General features: G+C 37.3%; 1 protein-coding gene across 2 annotated transcripts in view; it reads left to right on the forward strand.

Moving 5' to 3' along the window:
• Positions 1–13,746, forward strand: part of Kek5 (leucine-rich repeat, immunoglobulin-like domain-containing kekkon 5 protein) — a 200,318-nt gene extending 186,572 nt beyond the window's left edge. For both annotated transcript variants that reach the window (XM_072893933.1, XM_072893925.1), the window contains exons 7-9: positions 8,453–9,363; positions 9,541–10,063; positions 11,332–13,746. In XM_072893933.1, the coding sequence (XP_072750034.1) occupies positions 8,464–9,363; positions 9,541–10,063; positions 11,332–12,218 (2,310 nt within the window). In that variant the 5' untranslated portion in view covers positions 8,453–8,463 and the 3' untranslated portion in view covers positions 12,219–13,746. The remainder of the gene's footprint in view (positions 1–8,452; positions 9,364–9,540; positions 10,064–11,331) is intronic.
• The last annotated feature ends 4,809 nt before the right edge of the window (positions 13,747–18,555 follow it).

The following is an 18,555-nucleotide window of genomic DNA, read 5'->3' on the forward strand; positions in this document are numbered from 1 at the left end:
TATTACGAAAATAGATATGATTGCTTAAATATTATATAGATAAGAATACGATACTCGAATATTATTATAAATAATAGCATATTTATCCCGCTGCGATATTCTCTATAATGATTTTTAACTATCTCCTTATATATTCGCGTCGAGAATTTTCATGATCATAGTACTCGTTGTAAACAATATACATTTTAAATGCTCGATAATGAGTTTAGCACTGGGAATCTTAAGTTTTCTCAATAAAAAGATTTATATTTCTTTTATAATTCTCTATTATTAAATAATATATAATATAATATATATTATATAATATATTTATCCACCATTTATATCGAATATAAGTCTCACTATTAAAATGTAATACGTAATAGACGGGTCCTTCTACGGCGGCAAAGTGTAATGATATTGTAATTGTGTTATGAATGCACAATCTAATCGATCACGCGGAGCGAAAACAAAGTTGTCACGTGCGGGACGTGAGTTTCACGAATTGGTCTTCCGCATCAGCGTGCGAAAGTGCGGAAACGACTTTGACGATGCTCTGATAGTTTCGCGTGACCCGAAGTTAATAACCCCGCGGCGCGGTCTCGAACTTCCGCGGACAGTGTTCTCGGCCGCAGATTTATAAGATTCGGCCTTATTTGAAAAGTTTATGCAATTTCGCGGTCCCCGGCACACGGCCTGTAAATATTCGGTCGAACTTCGAACTTTTCGAATAATGCAGCTGAGGTTTATCGAAGAGGACGAGAGGAGACGCTACAGAAAGATTAGATATTGGAAAAAGCGTAACATCATACACGTCATGAATTGTTTATTAATTATCCCATTGATTGACGATTTTCTGTCGAAAAAATCTTTATATTGAAAGAGTTAACTAAATTTTAATTAAATGCAGTAATATTATTTCAGTTATTTAAAAAAATATTTAATATTATTTTAATGTAAACAATATAAACATAATAATAAAAAGTTTTCTTCCTTATATTGCAATTATTGAAATTCGATCGCATCGCATAATTTATGTGGCATGTATCGATTGTATGTCAAACAGGCGTTATTTATTTTTAAAGAAATACTTCGAATTTTTTATGTTTAAAATTTTAACGTGTTTTTAGAATGTTTTAATATTGTTTTAGCTTAATCATTTTCTCGCTGATTGAAACTATTACATTGACAATGTTTTGTGTGTACGTGTGATTAGTATATATATATATATACATGTATTTACAATGCAAAATATCGTTACATCAAGCTGCGCTCTTTATTGTGCATCATATTTTTTAATTAATAAAAAAAATGTTTGATACTTATAAATATATGTATATATATATATATATATATATATATATATATATATATGTATATATATCATTACTCTGACAATATTTTTATTATGTGTGTATGTATACATATGCATACACACACACATAATAAAAATATTGTCAGAGTAATGAACCTCGTCATATTTAACTATAGCGTTGAATATGACTTTCAATGCTACAAGTAATTTTGCAAAAGGGAATAGTTCACACACACAACGCATACGCATTTCTCGTATTGATTTTGTACAGTCATTTTATCTTTTCTCTTTTACTATTCTATCTTTGACCATCAAACACTTCTATTTTCGAGATTTTTGTGACAAAATTATCTATTTTTGGCAAGTATGTTTCAAATTAAACTTTGACAGAAAAGAATTCAACAGAACATTCAAAGAGATACCTGGCTAAAGAAAGTTAAGCCGTTTTTAAAAGAATTGTTTTAACAATCTCTTCTTGACTACTATATAAAGTTCCTTTTCTTAAAGAGAAAAAGATCAACTCCAGAAGTACATCTCACGTTACTTTCAGTACAATAATTTTTAATTCATCCAATCTCAAATACATTTCGTATTTTGTGAAACAAGAAAATGAAAGTTAAAAGTAAAAGTTTGCAGATCAAGGTGAGTTGAAATAAAACTTTTTCTGCCTTTTTGTCGGTAGGAGTTGTTAAGAAGTATATTTTGTAAGTGGATAAAGAAGATATTCAATAAAAAGAAAAGGATCAATAAGGGCTTTTTTTCTTCCTACAGTATTTAAAAAAAATAATTTTTTTTGTATTGTATGATCATAAGAAATAACCATTAGTAAGACAAAAATTCGATCCATTAAGCCAAAATTAATTAATAATTTAGGCATACCACTGGTATGGTTTCTAACTCCTTTCAAGATTAATAAATAAACTAATAAAATATTTTTGTTTATTATTGCTTTGCCAGGATATTAACATCATTTTAAAGTACAACATGTATCAAGCCGAAGGTGAAGATGAATACATCTCACAGCCAGTTAAAAAATTAATTTTTTATTACTCCTGACATATGGGTGCCCATGAAAAATAAGTAATCATTTTTAGTTGCCTGCATATTTAAGCCTCTACACTGCGTTGTAGAGAAATTTAATACTTAAAAAAATCTTTTAATTGAATTTTTTTATTTTGCTTTTTAATTTCATTTTTAAGTTTTTTAGACATAGTAAATACTACGATTGTGACTTTTAATATGTCCAAAAAAACTTAAAAACAAAAAATCTAAAAAAAAATAGAAAAACAAAATGAATAAGAAATAATAAAATTTAAAAAAATTTTTAAATATTAAAACCTCAATGATCACAATCTTTATGTAATGTAGAGGCTTAAGTTTGTAAACAATTAAGGGTGATCATCTATATTATGGACATCTATATGTCAGGAGTAATCAAAAGTTATTTTTTTTACTATGATTACTGTATTCACCTTCACCTCGGAGATGATACATGTTATAATTTAATGTTTCGTTTAATTTAAAATGATGTTAATATGATAGCAGAGCAGGATAATGAACGAAAATATTTTATTAGTTCACTTATTAATCATGAAAAAAGTTAAGTACCATAATGGTATACTTATTGTTAGACTATTAATTAATTTTTGCTTAATGGATCGAGCTTTTTTTACCTGACGGTTATTTTTCCTAATGATCATATAAAAATAAAAAAAAATTGTATTTTCAAAATCTTATGAGGATCAAAAAACGCTCTTATTAATCCTTCTTCTTTTAATTATATTCTCCGCAGATAGCAATTATACTTATCAATACATATATATATATATATATATATATATGTATTGATAAGCAGAACTTGCTCTTATAAGATGATGAGGAATCTGTTACACAAAGGTACATTATCAAGCCCGTGAATGCGACAGGTGCATATCAATCTCCGTCAATCTCTTATTCTATTTTCCGTTCGTTAATTATATCTACATTAATATAGAAAATTAATTTGTTCTAAGGAACGTAAGATATTACATATAAACATATACACGATTTATTCATTGAATATATACATATAATGTTTATATTATATTAATAGTAATGTATATATATATTCCAGAATTATAAACTTGTAATAGTGTCATGCTCGAATATTTAAAAAATTTTTTAACTACGCAATATGAAATTTTACTCGACTATTTCTTATATGTTTGTGCTTACATATATAGATATCGTTTCATAGAGATATGTAAATATGAATTTATATATATAGATAATGGATGTAATAAGTTTCCCAATATCTCTGATGAATAAACGTTTATCGCTAATGTGTATTTTAAAGTACGATTTCTTATTCTAAATGGCAGAAAAATCAATATATATTTTTACAAAACAATGTATGATATATTTTTGCATGTTACATTTGAGCATGTAACATTATTATATTAATGACGATAAAAATTTTCTTATATGTCACATCGAGTACAATACACACACACACACACACACATATATATATATATATATATATAAAGTTTATTCTTATTCTCGACAAATAATAGCGTGTTGATAAAATAACTGCAAATATAATTAACAATCCGTTCGCGATTCTTAACTCTGTGGCTGTCAATGGTGGAACTGGTCAACGACTCTGTCCTTATTCTCTACTAATTAACTATTAACGACTTATCGAGAAAAAGTGACCTCGGTCGAGAGTTCACGCGTCTCATTCGCGAGTACCCGCGTTTATAATTAGAAAGTCGATTACCATAGTGCCCTCGTCGTGTCCCACAGTGACCCGACATAATGAAAACAGCACCCCACGATAATTCACGGAAAACAACGCTTTACGGAACCCATCTAACACAACACTAACTAAATATGAAATTAACTAAATTTGTTTACTTGTGCAAATCGAGATTATAGGCTACGATAAAATCAGTTGTCTTCAATAAAACATTATATAAAGTCGTGTGTTATTATATCATCATATATGTTGCACGCATCGTCACGTTGATATTCATAAGATAATTCATGTGATGCGTTGTCTGGTCTTAGCTTAGTCAATATTTATTGAGGGAATTGATCGTCAGCAACCTGCTTAATTTCGAGCGATAAAGTTGGATCAGTTAAACAAATAAACCCGACCAGATATAAATACATAGAAACGACTTATTATTTATGTTTTCGATGAATTGTGAAGTTTTGATTGATTCCAGATGAATTAATTAGCTACATGTCATTCGTGTATACACAACATGCTGATTAAATTCATAAACGTGAAAATAAAGGAGAATTAAAATAATCATGTCTTTTTCTTGAAATGTTATATAGAAAATAAAATTTTTATGTTGTGTTTTTTGCTTGTCTCCTATTTTCATTACCTTATTCTTATCTTGACACATATATTCCGTGCATTATTATAAATCTTTTCTGTCTGTCTGTCTGTCTGTCTCTCTCTCTCTCTCTCTCTCTCTCTCTCTCTCTCTCTCTCTCTCTCTCTCTCTCTCTCTCTCTCTCTTTTTATATCCCCTACTTTTTCATTAAAATCATCAAAGATTATTGTCTTTCTCTCTATATATATTTGTAGCAGATTTCACTGTTAAGATATTCGAAACGTAGACAAGTGTAAAACGTACTTAAATAATAATGAGCAAACCGCGGACTAAGATTCTTAGGTAAATAAGGTTTGGTAACAAAGTCAAGCCGGAGGTCACAATAATAACTTTAAATCCACTTTGTACAGAGCGATTACATCGAAAACGAAATTCTCTTTCCCGCCTCACGGCCATTTGTATCACGACCCGGTAATTTAACAAAAAGTTGTTCGCTCTATTTCGTTATTACGTTTAAGCGCTTCCAACTACGAGGTACTGACTCTCCAAGAAGTTTCAATGGAGCGCGCTATACATGAACGTTTTTCTCGTCGAAGTCTGGGTCCGTGCTCATCCGCGCTCTTCGAGCGTTATCTCGAAGTACATATAACACGTATAAATCCGTCTACCATAACTTCTTTGATATTCTCATAAGACGGCCGCGTGGCTCGTCGTCGTCGTCGTTCAATAATCCTTGTTTCCGTCGGGAAAAAGTTTTCGTAAGTCGGAGGCAAGGTGTTGCGCGTATTTCTAGTTCCTCGCAAATTACAGATTAAATCGCAGCAACACTTTCGCATAGGAAACACGAAGTTTCCAAAAACTCACGCGATTGCGAATCGTTTACAGTAATCTGCATCCTACTTATACGAGGCCGCTTCGTGATAAAAGATCTTGCACGGTTCGCGGTGCTTTCCTTCCGTCTCGACGCCAAGCGTTTTTTGTTTTTATTTGTTTGTTACATATTTCTTTTTTTTAAACGCCCCCACATTTACACGTCGCTTTCGCAGCGAAAGCTGCATCGTAACGAGCACTTTTAAAAGTCATTTGTAAATATCGCGATATCCGCCTACTAATATTCCCATGCTATACCGATCGTTACATCCGCCAATCATCGGTCGCTCATGTTTTCCGCGAAACCTTATTTTATGCGCAAAAATATAGGACGGGCAGAGAGATCCGACGGGATAACCACCGCCTCCGGTGTGTTGGCTCGCATGATTGATGAAATTTGTGTAGGAGCAACAGGGCATACTTGCCGTAACCCTCCGGGAACGGAATGCTCTTGATTGATAGAGGGGTGTTTGAATTTGAAATTCCACCCTGCGGAAAATCGACTTTACCTCTCTTTCTTTTTCTGTATTCGACGTTTTTTCCTCTCTCCCTATTGCGTGGCGCACGAACATGTCGGACACACGCACAAACGTCCGCGTCAAGCAACTTCCACATTTCTGCGACGAGACGTGTGGGAGGTTCCTTCCGGCACGATACACGCGCCGGCAAAGGACACTCGTCTCGCCCGTTCATTGTTCATCTGGGTTAAAAGCCGCTTCGATCCGTATACAAGCTTCTCACTTTCTCCATATCTAACGTCCTCTTGTTGGTTAGCTATTTACAAGTCAAATGCGGTCGATCGATACACGACTTAGGATCGAGGGAGAGGGCCGATGTCGCGAAAACGGAAGAGAGGAAAAATCGGCACATATATAACATCACACGAGTATCGTCCTTTAGTATCTTTGCTTTACATGCATAATATTAACCCCTACTTTCTCTGAAATATTCTGTGAAAAAGAGCAAACGCTTTGCATATACCATAAACAATATATGTATTTCGAATAGTATATTCTGGTTCAAAGAGCGCTGTTTTACCTTCAAATCTAAAGCCGCTGACAGAAGAAAGGCTGAAGTGATATGTATGTGACAGGTTTTAAAGAACGATGCGCTCGGTACACATTTATTCTGATCCCAGAGCTGGCCGATCGAGCTCAAAAGAACTGCTCTCGCGGCCATGACAATAAAGTTCCAGGATTGTAAGCAAGTGCAGCGACCGCGGCCGCTCTTTGTGGATAGAGACTTCAAAAAGTTCGCGGTACCGGGAAGTAAAGTCGACCGCGCGAAGCATGTATATGTGAAAAGTTGGCGGAAATCTACAACGGCACACACGTCGGAACAAGTTTCCCGACAGGTCTCGGTGTGATCTTCGGCATGAACAAATTCCTCTTCGTGACGTTAATTCGCCGTTTGTTTTGTACTTTTCGAAAAGGGAACGTTATTTCAATTAATCTGCCATAACACTCACTGACAATTCTCGAACGGAATTGAATCGTATTTAATTTATATAATCGTTCTCGTTTTTTTTCGCAAGACATTTTAATTTCTCTCAGCCAAATAATATAGGTGTACATTTAGAAAAGTTTTGTATGATGCAGAGAAGCGCAATCTAAAAGACGAAGTGGATAAAAGAATAATTGAAATAAACGAATTAATTTAGATCAGAATTTTTATACTTGTATTATATCCTCTATCTACAAACCGTTTTGTATCATTTCGATTTTTTTCATCAAGATTCACGTAATTCCTACTGTAGCTTCGCTATCTTTTCTTTCTCGTTGATTTAACTCGAGAGAGACACGGAATGAGTTGTCCTCGTCGCCTGTCGACGGGAAGACTAATTTGATGCACAATCTCGGACTCCACGATGATAATAAAAGGGTTGAGGCGTACTCTAGTCGTCGCGTTGTATTAATTTAACTTTGGCGAAACACGTCGACGCGACGCCCAGAGTTGAAGGGTACGAGTGTTGTAACGGTATTAAAGCTAAATTGCCGACAGTAAGGTGTCCCGGTATGCTCAGAAATTAGCGAGATTAACTAACAAAAAAAAATAAAAGAAAGGTAAGCTCGGGAGAATACAACGGGAGAGAAAGACAGAGCGGCCGTAGAGACGAAGAAAATCCCGGAGGTCTCTGATGGCACCAAAACTGCTTCAGACATAATCAGACTTCTCCGATAACATGGAAAGTCGAGTTTAGTCTCGTATGGCGAACCACGGAACAACCTCGTGCTATGTAGCAACTTATGCCGCCGTAAGAAACAACGATGCATTTAACATCCAAGGCATATCGATCGAAGCGTGTTAAACAAATCCGAATGAGGCTTGCAAATCGAGCACAGACATTCTATAAAATAATATTATATATAATTTTATATATAATATTATTTTATATATACCGTGCACAATAGATTTACAACCGTTCGCGTTAAAAACATATGATAATGTTTATCGGCATCAGCATAAAATCATTACGTAACCACATAATTTGCTCGGAACGAACAATTATTCCAACGTATATTAACCAAAAGTGTCAAATAGCGTGGATATTTGTATCGCATACAAATTATTCAAAATTATTAAGCACCCGCATATTATTCGGTAATAATTAATTCCTGCTGCATATACGTATGTAATATGATTATTCGATCGTATAATTAAACAATGATCTACATCCATGTTCAAGTATCAATAATGATAAATACGCGTGAAACTCAAAACTAATCACCCGCGTTGACGAATATTAAATCGTAGCAAAAAAAAAAAGAAAATATATATATATATATATATATATATATATATATATATAATATACTGTATCTATTATATTATCTTGATGTAATATTGCATAAGATGAAACTCGTCGTTTCGTCATATACAACTCTGTTTAACTTAAATAAGTTCTACAGTGGTCTCGCAGTCACGTTCTAACGTCATCGCACGTTTCTGCTGTTAATAGGATTCCTCAAGATGGGACCGAGGACGACAGGCCAGTGGTTGCTCTGTGCAGCGTTTATGATCGCCCTATGTCAAGGCAAAGAGGACTGGATGCAATGCGAGTCGATGAAAGTCTCTTGCAAGTGCAAATGGGTGTCCGGCAAAAAGACCGCCGAGTGCACTAAGCAAAATCTCGAGGAAGTGCCGGATCTTCTCTCGCCGGAGATTCAAAATCTCGATCTTAGCGGCAATCACTTCAGTCTTCTCGAACGTGACGCTTTCAGTCGCGTCTCCCTAGTGAATCTGCATAAATTAGTGCTACGCGAATGTGGAATCGAATCAATTGACACGGGAGCTTTCAATGGCTTGAAGATCATCATCGAGATCGATCTGTCAGGCAACAAAATCCGTAATTTACAGCCAGGCATTTTCTACGAGACTCAACGATTGCGTGTGTTGTTACTCAATCAGAATCGATTGAGGGTGTTGGAAAACGGTCTGTTTTTCAATCTCACCCACCTGCAAAAAGTGGCGTTGTCGGAGAACAGACTGGAGCGCATCGAGGAGAAGACATTCCGCAATCTACCGATTTTGAACTCCCTCGCGCTTGATGGGAATAACTTTAGTACTCTGCAACTGCAGAACTTCGAGAGTCTTCCTAAACTCGGTAGCCTCGAACTTCAGAATAATCCATGGAATTGTAACTGCCATCTCAAAAGGTTTCGTGACTGGACGATCGAACGAAAGTTATACACAAAGCCAACCACTTGCCAGCAACCGCCCAACATGGCTGGTAAGATGTGGGACGAAGTTACCAGCGATGAGTTCGCGTGCAGACCAAAAATCATCACCATCGGCCCGTCACCCAAAATCGAGATGGGCAGAGGAGATGTGACCTTTTCGTGCAGAGCAACGGGTATCCCGCGTCCCCAGGTAATTACACTTTCGAGTAGACGCCGTCGAAGAATGTTAAACTAATCGTAAATTTTGCTCCGCTCTAAGAATCTATAGTTTGACGCAATTTTATTTAGCGATTCTTGTACATTTAATTTTTTACCATCACTCGCAATATAAAATATAAAATATATCACATACGATTATTTGTTTCAGCTATCATGGGCGCATCGTACTCGTATCTTAGACAACGTCTCTAAACGCCCGAATAGCGACAGAGGTTACGTGTTTTCAACAAGCCACGATTGGCTAAATCTCACCATTTTTGATGCGACGCCCTCTGACAAGGGCGATTACGTTTGCCACGCAAAAAGCCTGGGCGGCGAAGCCGAGAAGAATGTCACTCTGCTCATCGTGGGCGACGCACTGGGTAGCAGGGACAATTTTATCAGCCTACCACTCGCTATAGGGCTCGGCGTCACCGCGCTATGCTTGCTGATCGTCGCAATAGTGCTCTGCGTATGCTACTGCCGACGTCGCCGGACCAGGCACGACGAGAAAGGTCTCGAGGCGGCGTCCTTGGAACATCACGGCCTCGGCGAGCAGGAAAAATCCCTAATCACCACTATCAATCCAGTGGTGAAGCCACCGAGACGTTACGAGGCACCATCGGTGACGTCGCACGGCACGGAGATGACGGAGCTGAATCGTACGTTGCTCGACAACGACTCCGTATTCGGTCAGTACACAGCCTATATTACTAGTGCTAAACAGTGCGTGGCCAGATGCTAGCGAGAGATTATCTTACATTAGACTTGATAAGTCTCGAAACGCGCGCGCGTTCACATTGATTGAAAATCGAAAATTATCAGGCAATATGAGATTTTAATGGCTCGCGTAATAACATCGATCGTTTCATTGAAGTAATATTCTTTCAACACGAGAAGATGAGAGACGATATACGTCGCTTATATAATGTACAAATGACGTGTGCGTGTTTGTACGTATGTGTGTATGTGTAATTATAAATCGATTTGTTTCGTGTCGAGCGCGCGAACCGTAATGCGCGAATTGTCCGACTGTTTAATCAGGTGCCATCGATCTTAAGGTAAGGAGAATTCGCCAAATGGCAGCTAGGAGACTAATGAAGATCCGTTAGGGACGTTTATGATACACTGAGCATTTCTGAATATAACATCGTGCTGTGACACAGCACGAAGGCATTCGTCATCCGCGTTCAGCTATTAACATCATTGTTGTCTAGAAATATTTTTTATAGATATGAAAAAGAGCAGAGGGCAAATTTGTTTAATTTCTTTATAATATTCTATATAATATTCGCGAGAATGTTAATTATGAATTGCATAGTAAATAGTTGAAACGGTATAATTGCACAAGTAATGACGACAATAAGGTTCATCAAGATTGTTTTGCGTATCTCATAATGCGAGTATGGTTAATAAAAATATTTTTCGACGAAAAATTATGCAGATAATTGTATGCGATATTAAAATGTCAAAGATATATTAACGATATCGAAGATTATCGTTCAAAACACTGTAAAAAGATACAAGTTGCACGATAATAACGTGAGAGATTTGAATCTTGTAAAATCTTCGAAGTTTATGAATGTCATACGACCCTCAGAATGATACGATATATCACTGAACGTTACGCTTGACCAACGATGCTTATGCAACGTAGTTGCATTTTTCGACTTAAATTAATGTCGAAATTAATAAAGCGCGTTCTCGATTGCGATCATATCGCGACTAATCCGATTTAAAAGTACTCATTCGCGTTCGTCAAGGATAATGTCATGCCACTTTTCGTGTCCGAATATTACTAACAATAAACAATGTTCTGGCGATGCTACCTTGCCGCGCGCATCTGCGTCTCGCAGACCTTCGGTGGATAATTTTTTTTCTTCCCCCATTTTTTTTCTCTTCTTACTGTTAGATTTTCTTTTTTAACGTTCGTCCTTCTCTTTTGTTCATGTTCACACAGTTGACGCTGTCGGGAGCGGTGTCGTCGACAGGGTAGGCGACGACGAGAGGGAGCATGAACTGGCTACTCCGGAACTCGACGGAGGCGGCGGTACCGGCGGCACGTTGCCGCGCGGAGGTGCCAGTTACCATCGACAATATCCACCAGATCTGCTGGCCTTCTCCGGCGGTCGTGGCTCATCACCGACTAGCCAGACGTCGACGGCGCCTGACAACACGCGTCTGCCTAATCAGCACGCGACGACAACAACGACGGCGGCAGTGGCGGCGGCCTCATCATCATATGGTTCGTCACCGCCCAATCAGTACCATCCAGCCGCCTTCAAGACGTTGCCACACAGTCGCAGCGCAACACCATACGGCCTCGGACCGTCGTCTTCGTCATCGATAGCACCGGTGTTGCCACGTCACGGTTACGTAACTATCCCGCGTCGACCACGAGCTCCTAGTTGGAGCAGCGGACCTCCAACGTCACCCACCGATATCCTCGAACCGGTATACGACAATCTGGGGCTGCGCACTACGGCAGACGGCAGTTCAATGTTGTCGTTGAACAAGAGTCCGGAACTAGTATCGATGCGAGGTCGACCGCTTCCAATGACGCCGGGTGGCTCACACTACGGTACGATTCAGCGCAGCACGCCGAACATCCTGCTTGGCAGTCCGTTGGACCGGGCGGCTCCGGAAGGCGCGGCCGAATGGCCGATCAAGCTCTCGGACGAGAGTATGAACGGCGGTCATTCGCTGTTGACGCAGCAGCAACAAGCTAGCGCCAGCAATACTCTTGGCAGGAAAGTGCCGCCTAGACCGCCGCCGAAACCTAAGAAGAAATCCGCCAACGGGCCGACGTTGTATGAGGACGAGGGAGAAGACGGCACGGAAGTATGATATCACGGATATCGTCCGCAATGAGGACGATTGGTCGTAGTACGCCATGATGGAGAGCGTGCGACCACATTTACAATAAACCGGTAGTGCCTTTCGAAACGCGCGTTTCGCGCGCGTAAAACTTCCATTTCGCTCGGTGAGTCGCAGTCATCTGGAATGAACGAGACATGAGACGATTTCGGGAAGATAACAACGTGGCTTGCCGAAATCACTGACGATGATGTTAAGAATACACGAACAATTGTGTCATCTGTTTCCTTCCTGTAAATCATTCTTTCCTTTTATCTTTCCTGTAAATTATTTATTGAATGCTGCATAGAATCCGAAATACCCAAACCCAATCGTGTGATCCGTACGAATCACCATTTAAACGGTTATCGATGGGTGATTTTTCGTTCCTTGTGTCTTATGTTATTATTATTTTCTTTTTTTCTTTTTTTTTTTGTCGAGTTCCTTTAGCTTCTTATTTGACGCTAGCTACGCGCGGTAAGGTGATCACGTGATAAAGTGAATAATGTCCCGGACACATTGTTGCCGGTTTAGTCGATAAGGCAGGCGAAACCTGTTCACGTTTTGTATGAAATTTATGCGAAACAGGAAGCAACTGCTGCAAGTGCTGAACACAAATCGTTCTGTCAAGAGCGAAATCAGTGAACGCGTCTTCTATCTTCAATGGAAAATCGCGATCGTTTCGATACGACGATTCACATGTACAATATAAATGGAAGTGTTAAGATTCCGGCAAAGAAACGTTTTGCACATGTTACATTTATTCGAAAAACGTAATGAGAATTTAACGCTGTTAAGAAATTATATAGCTGTTATATGTCATCCTGTCGCGTTTCTTTTTTAATGTCGAAATTCTGACGCTTGTATTGAATTATAGTAAGACCGTTGCATTCCCATGCGACACACTCTCAAAGCAGTTTACATCGAATGGTGTAACGATCTATGTCCTTTTCCCTCTGTAAGAGCATCGTTACACCGAATATTCGTAGAGATATACCGTACTCTGTTAACGATATCTTTAATCGTTGAAAAATATCACTTGCGATATTTATGCATAGCAGCAAATTGATATTAACCTCCGTACATACTTTGCATAATCGGAAACTGCAATATTTTGTTAATCTATCGTTACGAGATTTTAATCTATTTAATGTATTTTAATATGCGTAAAAAAACATGTGTATTAAAATCGGAGAAGATATCGACAGATATCGTTAACGCAGTATGTAACGTAACAGTACTATATAACGGTGCCATTTTGTATTATGTTAAACGGATAAATCTTTATTACAAGAATGTATAAACCTAAAGTAGATGTAAGTGCGATGACACTCGAACACGTGTTTGAGCTTATAAGAACAAATGTATTATGAAGTAAGATAAGACGGTGTTGCAACCAAAAAAAACGGTAGGTAACGTCTATTTCTATTGACGCTAACAGCAACTACAGATATCGTGAGATAGAATGGAATTCGTATAATCAATTATCGTCGGAATAAACGAATGATCAGAATAACAACATATTCTGGAAATGCGGTTAATTTAGCATCGCTGTCCAATTGATCTTCGCTACTACAATCATGCTAACTATAATTAGATAACACCAAAAATGACCAGTTTAATGTATATATACTCCGCTATCGACTCAAATTTATTTCCAAACTCCAAATTAATTGGACGCGCGTTTCAATTAGCAACAGTAACAGAGTTCAATTGTTAACAATTGCAGCATCGCGCATTATATCCATACTGCGCGAGGACTCATTGACCGGAGCGAACGTGTGCGATTCGCCGATCGCGAATCAAGAGGAACATCGCCGAATGCGGATAAATGTTAGGTGGACATGATTTAAAAAGATGGGGGGATATTACGACGTGTCGTAAACGGGGAATTCAACGCGTCACCATTTTGAGATACGCGCGATCGCTGCAATTCTACCATCGACGACAATATATCGCGAAGTAGAACGTCCATGCGAGCTATATATCATCGACGAACGAACGGACTTATGGTCCCGAATACCTGATGGTCGATAAATCGTCCCTTCTTGAAACTAGAAAACATGTGACTTGTCGAAGCGATTGTCGCGCGTGCACACACAGCCAGCGCATTTTTCTTTCGTTGAAGTTAATGCCTTTTTGACGGGGAACTCATTCGAGCTTGTCTCGCCTTTTTTATTTTCTTTCTTTTTTCTACAATTGCGATTTCCACGATATGAATACAGATACAGTTCCCACTCGCTTCCATTATCTTCCATGGGTTAATTCTGTCAATTTGCCGTTTCCGTTTTCGCGCGAGACATCAACTTGCTATACATCGTGATAAGGAGTGCTTACGTGCTTACACACAAGCACAAAGACCACTACTTCACTCGTAGGTGATATTTCACCTGGGTAAGCGTAGGTAGGTAGAGAACGTTCTTTAACTGCGAATTTATCGCCGACGAGCTACCCACTCTTTATGCTTTTGTTACCTTTTTATCCGGGAGATTAACGTCCTATTTCTCTGGCTTTAGCAGGGATTTTTCGGACGCGATTGTATACAACTTGTTGCGATTGCGCGGGACGGCAGTTCTCCGTAACAAAGTGCCGAGTAGTCGGGGAGATATGTTTCCGATGAATCCCGCACACAAACTTGACTTACTGTCGAACGATACTTGAATTCAAAGGACGCTCTCGATCAGTCCGACATCCTGTCTTTTAGACGACTCAGACTCGTACCTCGTACTGTACAGAGACAAAACAACGTTGAATCCTTCTCCATAAATGTATTACGTGGGATCGTGTCGCAATAATATACGGAGTACCTCGAAGAAGCGGCACACTTTATCTGTTTAGAAAATCGATTGGTCACTTTTTCTTTATACAATTATATGAGAAAATTGCCGCGATAATATTTCGACATTAATAATGGCGGTACTCTTTGGACACTAATTAATTTCTTTTAAAATAAAAATTACCTAAACTTGAATATAAATATATAAAAAATAAATTTGTAGCATTTATATAATTTTACAATATATTCTCTTTAACATTTTATCGATCAAAGACAAATCCTTTTATTTTTTATTTTATAATATTACCAGGTATAGATGCCGCGATATTTTGAATTTAATTTCAAAGAATAACTTTTTTCTATTTTTTTAAATTTTGTTTCGTTTTTGTTTTTTTAAGATTATTTGTTACCTTTCTCTCTCTCTCTCTCTCTCTCTCTCTCTCTCTCTCTCTCTCTCTCTCGATGGCAGTTGTCCCGAACGTGAGATAAAAGCATAGTGTGTGACGGTCGTCGATACAAAAAACCAAGCTTTACTCGTGCCCGCGTTATGCCGAACAGTATTAAAAGCGCTCAATGATTGCAGTTTCGAGCGCAAATAAGGCTACCGTTCGGGTGAGACGTGACGGAGAAAATAACGACGCGATCGTGTCGTCTCGATTTTTCGCTGCGATCGACGAGCAACGAACCTGATGATTTGTAACGACGCATATTTGTTCGCGACGTATCGCGATAGCTTAAGTAATGTTCCCAGTTTTTCGTGGGCTAGTGCCAACTGACGGCGATGTTTTCGCGTCCCCGTTTCCGCGGATATTGAATTAACGTTGAATTATGCGCGAAATGTTAATTTTTGCGCCCTTCTCTCTTTTTTCGTACTTTGTATCTATTCTATACCGTTTCACTTAATGAAGATCGCGCATCGACGTACAAAAAAAATCGAGCTCGCACGATCGGAGAGAACGTCGGACAGTATTTTAAGCGGCCTAGCAAAGTCGCGGCTCGCCCTGCCCGACCGTCGTGCCATGCCATGTATATACACTCTTTTTCTCTCTTTCTCGACTGCACCCTATATCCATATTGTTCATATTGTATATGCTATACGCGATGGAAGCCAGGACGGCACGTCCGGTCGTTACGGCGCCACGAGTATATTTTTGTAATTTTGTATTTTGAATTGTCTCTCCGCGCGTAGCTCGACGTCTCACTCGGTCCGGAGGTCGATTAGCGGGTATGAACCACCCTCGACTGTCGATATCACCGTATATATGTGTGAACGCAACCCCGGGATGCATTTGGCGAGTATTGCAAGACCTACCGATGCACATTCCATTTAACACTATGGGAAAGTGCTGCGCGCATCCGATAGTTAACGAAGCGAATGTACGTACGTTGTACCCGATATCGGGATAATTTATTGATTGTTGCCGAATTCTATCCTGAATCGCGATTGTGAACCGTCTCACCTATGCATCTCACGATGTGAATCTGCGAATATTCAACAACGACCAATCACGGAATCGAACCGTCTATTCAAATGCGACCTCGTCTATCATACGTATGTATCTTCTGTACGAAGCTCTCTCTTAGCGAGGAATTTGTTAATTCTCAACAATGGAATATTTGAGATTCTTAAAGATTCTTTGGAGATTTTTATCCGTATAACCGAGACTCAAATAAAATCTTTTAAATGTTATCGAAATAATCGAATGCCTGAATCTTTTTTATTTTTGTGAATAATAAAAAAAGTCAGATTTTCTTCCGCATTTTTTGCCAAAGATATTTTGCTTTTTCGTGATTTTTTTAAAGATTTTTATTTCATCGCGATTTCTATTGAATTAAAAGTCAACATATTACTAAGGTTGATGTATAATCAGGAATAAAATTAAGAATGTGACTTCGCACGAACAGACACCTTACACAGAGGTCCTTTAACGATTTCGTGATAATGCGATATATGTATATCGCGAATTCTCAGCGCTCAATTATCTATCCAACTGCCACATTGTTTGCGTGATATTTCAAATATGCACACGCACACTCCTCGCTTCCAATACCCTTCGATTTGTACGTGCTCGTGAAGTGTAATGCTAATTTACATGAAAATCGGATAATTTACTGACTGACACAAACAAACTCGTTTAGGCTGCTATTTGTACATGTTACGCACAAATTTAGTTTGATATATTTATCGAAATTATTAGTGGCGTCATTTTAATGATATTAACATATTCATATACAAATTGTATTATTAATATATATATATATATATATAATATATATATATATATATATTATTTATATAATTTCAAAATATAACCGTGATTACTCAAATTAATAAATAGTTTTAATGATTCAAATTATTCAAATTAATTTTAATAACGTTGTGAATTAGATATATTTCGTAAGATTTTAAAAAGATCAGATTTCGCTTTCAATTCGTTCAATAGATATATGTGCTTATGTGCATATTGATTTTATTATATGACACTTTACTCTGCCAATGAGCGGTTTCAATCGAAGGTACCGTCCAGTAGACCGGTCCAATTTTACTTACAATATTCCAACCAGTTATTTATGTGGATCTAAGTAGAACACTTTTTATAAAATGCGCATATTTTTTAGAGTACAGTTCAGTGAAAGCATTCGTATAGACTTAAAACGATTTACTATACCGAATACTTAGCGTTTCTGCATTTATGCAACATTCCGTAAGAATAATTTTGTATCCTACGATTGTATACTATGTATAATATTACATATATTTAAGCAATACCTATGCAATTTTGTTTCTTTCTAAGAAATTGATTATTTGTTTAGAAAAAGGCAGATTGTTTTTTTAAAATGAAAAATATGCACGTACATTCCTAACCCAAGTAAATGGAGATATTTGGAATAAATTTTTTGCATTTACTATGATAAAGCATTTTAAACTAGATTTTTGTCAAATAAATTCTTTAATATATGTTAATTTTATATAAAAGTATTAATTTTATGTAAAAGTATTCGGTAGTTGATTTAATTATTCGTCTCTCAAGACTGACATTCTTAGAATTAGAGCGTAATATCTTCTGGTTTTACACCGGGATTCTGTCGACGCAATCTTTTCGTTATTTCTCGATAAGAGAAGAATTGTATTTACGAAAGCACATAAATAATTGCAATGCTGTCATAAATTTTGCCTAAATTAATATTAGAGCGCGTTATATACTATGTAAAACTTTTTTTTTCTAGGAAATATATAATTTATCAATATATATATATATATATATATATATATATTTATATTATATATATATACATTTATATAATTAAAAAACGCGTAAAAAGACATAAAGTGTTATCACCGAATGCCAGAGACTCGAATAAACTCTGAAACTGTGTTCGTTTGCTTCTATAATGATTCATTACAAAATACAATCGTTTCTTGTTAATTTTTATTTCTTAATTTAAGTTCTGTTCATTACGCACGAATGATCGTTAAAGCTGCCTAATTGCTATATTCAACGGCGCTAAATCTCAATGAGATATAAATATAACACGCATACTTGGAATGAG

Source organism: Anoplolepis gracilipes, chromosome 1 (assembly GCF_047496725.1).
Source record: "Anoplolepis gracilipes chromosome 1, ASM4749672v1, whole genome shotgun sequence".
NCBI lineage: Eukaryota > Metazoa > Arthropoda > Insecta > Hymenoptera > Formicidae > Anoplolepis > Anoplolepis gracilipes.